At 39.1% G+C, this 9,715-nt stretch overlaps 1 protein-coding gene across 3 annotated transcripts in view; it reads right to left on the minus strand.

The window, feature by feature from the left end:
* Positions 1 to 518, minus strand: part of mcama (melanoma cell adhesion molecule a) — a 93,048-nt gene extending 92,530 nt beyond the window's left edge. The window contains exon 1 of one of the 3 annotated variants that reach the window (XM_036142744.1): positions 382 to 518. In XM_036142744.1, the coding sequence (XP_035998637.1) occupies positions 382 to 442 (61 nt within the window). In that variant the 5' untranslated portion in view covers positions 443 to 518. The remainder of the gene's footprint in view (positions 1 to 381) is intronic. The other 2 variants (XM_012866619.3, XM_012866621.3) reach the window with 2 other exon arrangements.
* Positions 519 to 9,715: the final 9,197 nt, after the last annotated feature.

Below are 9,715 nucleotides of genomic sequence, written 5' to 3' on the forward strand. Positions count from 1 at the left end.
ACAGCCATCACATGCCAGAGAGCGTTTAGACTCGCTTTCATCGCCTCGACCCAATTACGCAGTAATTAATTACACCTTTTCACCTAAAAAAAAATACCCTCAAACTGAAAGTTAAACCAGAGCAAACTGGAGCAGCCACATATACCTGCTTATCTGTAGGTAATTATAGTTGTTAAAGTGCAAGAATTCATTTAGCGAAGGCGTGTAAAGAAAAAAAAAAAAAACACTTCATAATACATGTCCGAGCATCCAAAGAAAAAAGCCACATTTTCATGAAAACTCTACTTCTGTTTAAATGGCTAAAAGTTTTTTTTAAAACAAACAAACAAAACAAAAACCAGAAACTAATAAAAAGAGTAATTCCACTGAGGTTTAACTCACCGCTCCGGTTCAGGCAGATGAGAAGAACCAGCGCCAGAACCGCTCCTCGCAGGAAAGCCATGTCTCTCTTCTCTTTACTTCTCTTCTTTTCTCTTCGCGTCTCTCTCCAAACCAGTCCGCCGCCAACTGAACACCAGCGCAGGCAGAGAGCCGAGAAGTTCTCCCGCAGCCCGGAGGAGACAGGAGGAGACAGGAGGAGACGGGAGGAGGCGGGCAGGAAAAGGGGAGGAGACCCAATTAGTCCTCCTCCTATTTGGGCAGCAAAAAGAAGCTTATCTGTGTTTTTTTTGTTTTTTTTGCTCCAAATTCACACTGCGGACATTTCTTCTTGGACTAAAGTCCTCAGGTTGTGATTAAACATGGCTGCCTTACCACGCCACACCTCAGAGGTCCTGCTCGCTGCTTTCAGCTCCTCTCACAGAACTTACTACGTCCCATTTGGGTTGGAGGGGGCAAGTTCATTTAGACTGGGTCAAATCATATATATATATATATATATATATATATATATATATATATATATATATATATATATATATATATATATATATATATATATATATATATATATATATATATATATATATATATATATATATACCTGCAACTCAAAGGCTAGATACCGCTCTGTCCCAGGTAGTGGTGATATACACCAAGAGGCTGTTTGCTGACCCTCCAAAAGAAAAAGAAGGAGAGAACATATCTGAATTCATCGCCCTTTGTGATCAGTCAGTCGTTTTCAGTGGTCAATTATATTGTTAAGTCAGTTGTGATCTATAAGTACCAATTTACTAAGTATTCAGTATTGGTACTTGGAATTAGCAAGTATCTAAACTAAAGTATCTGTACTCGATATGGAAAAAAAATATTTCGGGACACCCATAATACATACATATTTATATATATATACTTACATATTAGGGCTGGACGATAATTCAATAACAATATATATCAATCAAAAGACGTATATTGATGATAGAAAAAAAAGGGTCAATAAAAAGTTCAATGGAATAACAGTTTTCCTTCCTCATGCATTCTAACCATGTAGGTTAATATTACAGTCATTACATCCTTCCAACCAATCACAACGCAGACCCAGGAACTAACTCCGCCCTTCAAAGAGTTCAGAGAGCACGCATGATTTTTTTTTTCTTTTTTAAAAACTTGCAGTTTTGGTAAAAAGTTGGTTGGATGGGTTGAGTTTGAATTCAGTGTTTGTCCTGTATCTAAAAATAGGTCGTAAGCAGCAGCATAAAATGGCCAGGGCTGCACTTAAAATATATGTTTTGAACTCTATCATGTAGGTTAATACTGCAGTCATTACATCCTTCCAACCAATCACAAAAGCAGACGCTTTGTCACCAAGCTCCTCCCCTTTCAAAAAGCTCAAAGAGCATGTGTACTTTTTTAAGAACTTGTAGTTTTGGTAAAAATGGGTAGGGTTTAATTCAGTGTGTTTATCAAAAAATAGGTCATGGAGCAACATCACGCAATGGCAAGGGCTGAACTTTAAATATATATTTAGATTTTTTTTGTTTTGATAATTATCGATATCGATCAATGTGATTTCTATTTTATCGATATGCTCTTTTTCTATATTGTCCAGCCCTAATATATAGTGACTCCATATGTTTTACCCATAACAACCAGAAAGCTGTTGTCATCTCTAAAGTTCACCAGTTTTTAAATGATAAAACAATGGTTTCTGTACAGTTTAACCCGTTTCTAGAATCAAAACAGTTGCTTAATCCTGTCCAATGGCTTTATTGTTTAGGTATTGTGCAGCAATGTTTCTTCTAGGCTGGCTTGTTTTTAAACTAACAATTTAGACAATAATGATAGCACAGATAGTCCATCTACCTTCTCTGTTCCGAAAATAAGAAATGAACTAAAACCATGTGTAGTTTCAGAGCTCAGAAGTGACTGCATTGGCTTTCTTCAGTTGTAGTTTTGAGACTTTGAGAATTCATTCAGGAGCTTAAGCGTCTTTCATTTTTAAGACTCAGCCATGATCTGCTTGTGGAAGTGACCACTCCCAGGGTGCACAGGGCCGTGACATCTAAAGTCAGCGTAAGTACCGAGGTTCATCCATCATGGACTGTGAAGAAAAGCCGATGACAAGCTGTGACATACCACCCTCTTGTTGTTTTCACAACAGTAAAACTCACAGCTTATTGTGATTGTAGAGATTATGACCTAGTTTGTTGTTTGTCTGAGACTCTCAGCTTGGACTTCAGCTGATTAAAGAAGCCTTTACTGCGTGGTGCTTGGAGGAACTGATGCAACAACTACTAAGGCAAAACAAGGGAATGCAGATTTGACTTCATCTAAAATATAATGAGCCTGTGCTGTTTGTTGCGCAGCACATTAAGAAAACCTCCTAAGGTTTCAACCAAACCTGTTCTTTGCTGCTTCTCCAACCACTCCTGTTCCTCCAACTTATGTTCAAATGTTCAATACTTCATTTTCACACCTCATTCAAAACTTTTCACACTCCTTCAGCATTTTGTCATGTCATATAAGACAAACTTTATCTGTTTTATTGAGATTTTATTGGGATCGAGCGACATAGTTATAAAGGGGAAGGAACATGAAACTTGCTTTTCTTCATTTTTTGCAGATAAAAACCCTGAAAAATTTACATTTCTATTTATTCATCCATCCATCCGTGCTGGGTCATGAGTAGAGAGACACGCAGGACAAACAACCTTACACAGGGAGAGCATGCAAACTCCTTGCAGAATGGGATTTGAACCCAGGACCAACCAGCTGCAAGGCATTACACTATTAACTGCACAACTGCAGGGGACACATTCGTATTTAGCTCCTCTTAACGGGGCATCCCTGAATAGTCTAGTCCGTTCAGATGTCAACTAATTAATGAAAAAAAACCTTGATTTGCCATTTTTGATGTTGCCTTGACAACATGATTGGGAAAGTGATCTTTTGTGTTTGTATGACCCAGGCGTACATAAACAGCGCACCACTGTCTTGTGGAGTACCTCAGGGTTCAGTGTTGGGTCCGATCCTGTTTTTGTTGTAGTTGTATCCTTTGGGGAACATCCTAAAAAAAGCCTTAAAAATGTTTCTTACCATCTATATGCTGATGATATCCAGCTGTATTGACCATCTGAGCTGTCTGAACCCAGTATGTGTTCGATATGTGGGTGTACAACAACAAAGAGAATTCATTCAGCAGCTCAAACATTCAGGAGTGAATGCTGCTTGTCGGGACTTTGAAGCAATCAACTGGTTCCCTTATATAGGATATTTTTGACCAATCTGTATAATATGATTGATTTGACTTTGTAAAGTGCCTCGAGATGACATGTTTCATGAATTGGCGCTATATAAATAAAATTGAACTGAATTGAATTGAATTGAAAAAACAAACCTGAAACCCGTATTATCTCCCCTGATGATAAAATTCCTATAATCAGGCAGCATCTCGCTTCTTTAAGTCCAACTGTGAAAGTTACTCACCATAATCTGCATTGTCCTTTTTGACACTTCCTTATCTTTTGACAATCAGTGTAAAACACTAGTTCGTAACTGCTTTTATCGTTTAAGGAATATTTCAAATTTAAGAGCATTAGTGTTATAGACTGAACTACAGATGATTGTTCATGCTTTTGCTTCTTCCTGTTTAGACCAATTACAATAGTCTTTTTAGCTGTTTAAATAAATCCTCCTTGGTCCGTCTTCAGCCTGGTCAAAATGCTGCAGCAAGGCTGCTGACTAAAACAAATGGAAGGGCAGATGTTACTCCTGTTCTGACTTCACTGCACTGGTTACCTGTGCACATTTGAATACATTTTAAAATTCTAGATTTAACTTTCAGAGCACTACACTGTCAGGCTCCTAAATATATTCAGGATCTTTTGAAAACCTCTTTCTCCACCTAAGACCTTAAGGTCAAAATGTTGTTGGTGGTTCCTTGGAACTGTTTTAAAAATTTCAGCAGTCGTGATTTTTAGGTAGTGGCTCCGAGACTTTGGAATGCTCTCCTGCTGTAACTTCGCTGCACAGAATCCATCATAAGACATTTTTATTTAGACAGGCATTTGATTAAGCATGTTTTGTGTTTTTTTTACTTGTTTTGCACCTCTGAGGCACTTTGTGGTATCAACGTCTGTTAAAGGTGCTATAGACATAAAATTTTACTTACTTATTTGGTTGCCTGATTGCATATTTTATAAGCAGCCTGTATGTGCAACTTCTTTTTCTTTGCATTAGTCCCTTTGTGTGCTAATAGCGTGTTCTTTGGTAACCAGTTTAGACGGGACGTTCATGTTAGCAAGCTGTGTTCCCGATTACAACATAGAGTGTATTTCTTAAGCAGACTCAGGGTCTTTGGGGTTGACCAGAGGATTATGTTTTTATTTTATCAGCCTGTTTTGGAAAGTATTATGAGATACGCAATGTCAACATGGTTAGGGTTAAGTCTAAATTTAATAATCTGGTCAAGACGGAAATCAGAGTCATAGCAGTTGATTTACGAGAAGTCTGTTCTCAGGCCCAACCAGAGAGGATGGTAATATATATATATATATATATATATATATATATATATATATATATATATATATATATATATATATATATATATATATATATATATATATTCATCCCTATCTCCTATCTCCATCAGGTTAATAAACAATATCGGCATACAGTTTGTGGATGTATGAAGGCTGGTATATATGCAGTCTGGTGTATTTTATTATGTTTTTCTGTGCAGTACATCTTTATGTTTCTGCACTTCCTGTGATGTAATGTGTAATATGTGTGTTTGATGTTTATTTATTGTATTTTATGATAGCAGTTTTTAATTTATTTTGATTTTGTTGTTTTTTTCCCCTATGGGGGGCATAAAGTATAATCTAATCTTTGTTATGGGTTTCAATAGTTCTACCCCTTTAATGGGAGTTCAAGAGAGGTAGATATTTGGCTGGTTTTTTTTTAATGTGTAGGTCTCACGTTGGGTTTGGCTGGAAACTGACAGCCTGCATGTGAATGCAAACTGAAGAGTCAGACAACAGCGAGAAGACAATAAAGAATGTTGATGGTGAGAAAAAATTTTTACTTATTGAGAATTTTGCTGGAGGTAAGATTGGTCAAACAAGCAGCAAGCAAGCAACAGTGGACGTATTTATAGTTGTGGCGTAAAGGACGATTTTTATCACCGACTGCTTTGAATCGCTTGCTATTTTTTCTTTTTGGAAGCCACCTATATAAACCTGAGAGATGGTTGTTTGTATGAAAATCGCAGTGGATCAGCAGGTTCTGAAACACTCAGACCAATTAAATTAAATTAAATTCAATTTTATTTATATAGTCCCAATTCATGACACACATCATCTTAAGGTTCTTTCCAAAGTCAGACTCCATCAGATCCCCCAGGTTGGTGAGAAAGTTTCCTCTCTAAGGAAACCCAGCAGGTTGCATCAAGTCTCTCCAAGCAGCATTCACTCCTCCTGAAAGAGCGTAGAGCCACAGTGGACAGTCGTCTGCATTGTTGATGGCTTTGCAGCAATCCCTCATACTGAGCATGCATGAAGCGACAGTGGAGAGGAAAACTCCCCTTTAACAGGGAGGAGAACCTCCAGCAGAACCAGAACCAGGCTCAGTGTGAACGCTCATCTGCCTCCACCCACTGGGGCTTAGAGAAGACAGAGCAGAGACACAGAAAGCACAGAAGCTCACATTGACCCAGGAGTACTTTCTATGTTAGATGGTAATAGAGGATGATCTGCCTCCCCTGATGATGTCACAGCTAACAGAACACCAGACCAGGTGTACCTTCTATGAAGAGAAAAATGACAGAGAACAAAAAGTTAAAAGCTGAAATAACAACAAACAATGCAGATTGGAGAGCAGTAGGAGAACTCAGCAGAGTGAGATAAATAGACCCTGATGTCCTCCAGCAGCCTAAGCCTATAGCAGCATAACTATAGAGGTAGCTCAGAGTAACATGAGCCACTAGTTATAAGCTTTGTCAAAAAGGAAAGTTTTAAGCTTAGTCTTAAAAGTAGACGGGGTGTCTGCCTCACGGACCAAAACTGGGAGTTGGTTCCACAGGAGAGGAGCCTGATAGCTAAAGGATCTGCCTCCCATTCTACTTTTAGAGACTCTAGGAACCACCAGCAGACCTGCAGTCTGAGAGCGAAGTGCTCTGTTAGGAACATACGAGGTAATCAGACCTCTGATATATGTTAGAGCTTCATTATTAAGGGCTTTATAGACCAGACCGCCTGGCACCAACAACCAGGCCACATCGCCTTCTTTTCACTTTTTACCAAGTCGTCTTCGTCACTTCTAGATGACTAAATGCAAAGATTAGTAGATTTGTATCAAAAAGCTATTTCTCTGAATCCAATTAAGTTCTCTAGAAATACGCTGCCTCTTCAGTCTTTTCCAAAGCCACTCTGTGTATTTAACAAATGTTTATTTTTTTTTGTGAGTATATTTTAAGTCTTGGACCATTTCCCAGAAGTGCTTCGTTATCCTGATTTTGAGAAGGTTACTTGGCTCTTCTTTAACTCTATCTACTAAATTGCGTCACTCAAGCTGGACACATTTGTTACAGGAAAATGTTTCTTCATGTTACCACATATTTCTGAAACTTACCGCCATAAATTAGCCAACTTAGCTCTTCTGATAACCGAGTGAGCCATTGGAACCAGCTAAATATCCTTTTTCCACACACTTCCAGCTCGTCTGCACGTTTCTTTCCCCAATAAACATACATCTAACAGATGGTTTCCTCATCTGAAACAGAATAAATAGGATCAATTTCAAAACTTTTAATATAGAGCAAAATGGAGATTAGATGGCCTCTTTGGCACAATAAATATGGTGTCGAGACAGAGGACTGAAACAATGGAACCAGTGAAGATGTAACATGAGCAGGTTTCTGGTGTTTTAGTAGGGTCACCTTGGACAACAGCTGCTCGCTGGAGTTGGTCGCCCCGCTGGCCCGTCTTTATCCCATGTGGACACTAGATTAAATATGCAGATGGGAATCCTTTGGTTGGGGAGCAATAACAGCTGGATATGGGTTTACAGAAGATGTTCCGCCATGTTGGATGAAGCCATTAAAAAAGAAAGTGACAAGCAGTGTCAATAACTGTAGACGGCAAAATGCATTTATTAAACTAAAAAGATCTCAGATTGTACTGCAAACATGCCTCTTACACTGCAAAAAAGGAACCAAAAGTAAGTAAAATCTTCTTGAATTGAATGCATTCACCCTTAATTTGAGCAGGTAAATAAGGTGATCTGCCAAAATCATGAGAATTCTGCACTTAAAATAGGAACATCTCGTCTGCATTATCATATTTCAAGAGCAATATATCTAATTATTTTATTTTAGGGGTAAAAATACTCATTCCACTGGCAGATAATCTAATTTAGCTGCTCAAATCAAAGACAAATACATTCAGTTCAAGAAGATTTTACTTACTTTTAGTTCCCTTTTTTGCAGTATATCATTAATGACCTGTCCATAATGCTCTTTCATCACAATTTAGTACCTTGAGACTTGACAAAGTGAAAATGTTTTTAATCTGTACTGGTTTAAAAATTAAGATGTAGAATCACTGTTTATTTTATTTATTCTGTTGTAAAGCAGAATATTTTAGTTGTATGATCCCTTTCATTGACCCAAAACCCTTCAGGTCTGGCAAGATTGATGATCGTAACTCAACACACAGACCAGCCCCCATCTTTTGATGCATACATGAGGGCAACACATATATGAATCAATCAGCTTTGTCAAATTCAAAATAATCCCAAAGAAAGCCTGGGGGCCCCTAGAAGATGACGGCAGCAGCTGCACATGTGCAAAAGTGTATCTAGCACTTCGTATGAGGGAATATTTGGTTTGGAAATAAGCCAGCGTCTCTGCAGGAAACCTTCCTGCACCCCTATCTACCTCTTACTCATGAGATGGTTTTTTAAAGGAGCTTTTTCAACCCCTCTGCCCACACATTTTCTCCTTTTTCTTAAAAAACCACAAGCTCTCTCTGCAGCAGCTCTATTCCCTTCAGCATAAACCCTGCCCTAGTTAGCCACGTTACTGAAGCTTACCTCCTCTCAACTCACAATGCTGTTATTGAAATAAAAAAAATAATAATCCTGGCATATGTAATTCTCTGCCAAAATGCAAAATTTAATATGCAGAAAAATAAATTAATTGTGATTTTGTTTAGCTTTAAGAAGGAATATTTCCTTTTTTCCGAGGTTCTGCAGTAATGTGCAAAAAAAACAAAACCCAGAAACTCACTTTGAGACGCTAAAAACAGAAACTACGACACGGTTCATTATTGCGAAAGTAATGAAGAGACAAGCACCAAGTTCTGCATAATTGCAAAATGGAAGGAAAATGATTCATGCTTTTGAAATGATTTACAGGCAAAAATGTGAAAATGTGGAGTGTGATAACGTCACTGAAAATACGCAGCATTGTTTAATACAAGATGTATTTAGTGACAGCTAAATTATAGGGTTTATCTGTATAGAAGTGAATCTGTAAGCACCTGTAGGTGTTTGTGAGAGTGTGCTTGTATCTGTGAGGTTTATCCATAAGACAAATGCTCAATAGTGGTTGTGAGGAGCCAAAGAGTTCACTGAGGCAGACGCCGGGGGAACCAGAACTCCTTTAAACATTTGCACCCAGCCCCCCTGATAGTTGTTCTGTCAACAGGTTCTTCCTCCTGAGCTGTGGGTCTCTGCAGCTCCTCCAGAGCCACCATGGTGCTCCTGCTTCTCTGATCAATGCTCTCCTGGTCCAGCCTGTCAGTCCAGGTGGACGTCCATGTCCTGGTAGGTCTGCAGGAGGTCCATCCTCTCTCCAGGTCCAGATGATGGATGCATCAGAGCTCTGGGATGTTGCTGTAGAATCAGATCCTGCTGTAAACTGGACCAGAACCTCCTCCCTGACCCGTCTGCTGGGTTCCTTGGTCTTCATGATGCCAAGAACATGGCGGCAGTTCACAACACACGTCATCTCAAGGCACTGAGTCACTTCAATCAAGCCGTCCAGGCAGATTGGTGTGCAAAACTTTTCTATCTAAGGAACCCCAGCAGACTGCATGGAGACGTTGACTTCCAGCATTCACTCCTCCTGAAAGAGCGCACAGCCACAGTGGACAGCTGCTTGAAATGTGTTGCATTTGCAGCAATCCCTCATACCAAGCATGCATATCCAGTACAGTAGCCAGTTATCAGGTGCCTTACCGGATGATCACCTGGCCACAGGAGGAGAGAGAAACCATTGGCCCCTCATAAGGCCTGCAGTCAAACAAACGTACAAACCAGACGGAGCCCACAG

This window comes from Fundulus heteroclitus, chromosome 11 (genome assembly GCF_011125445.2).
Source record: "Fundulus heteroclitus isolate FHET01 chromosome 11, MU-UCD_Fhet_4.1, whole genome shotgun sequence".
Lineage (NCBI taxonomy): Eukaryota > Metazoa > Chordata > Actinopteri > Cyprinodontiformes > Fundulidae > Fundulus > Fundulus heteroclitus.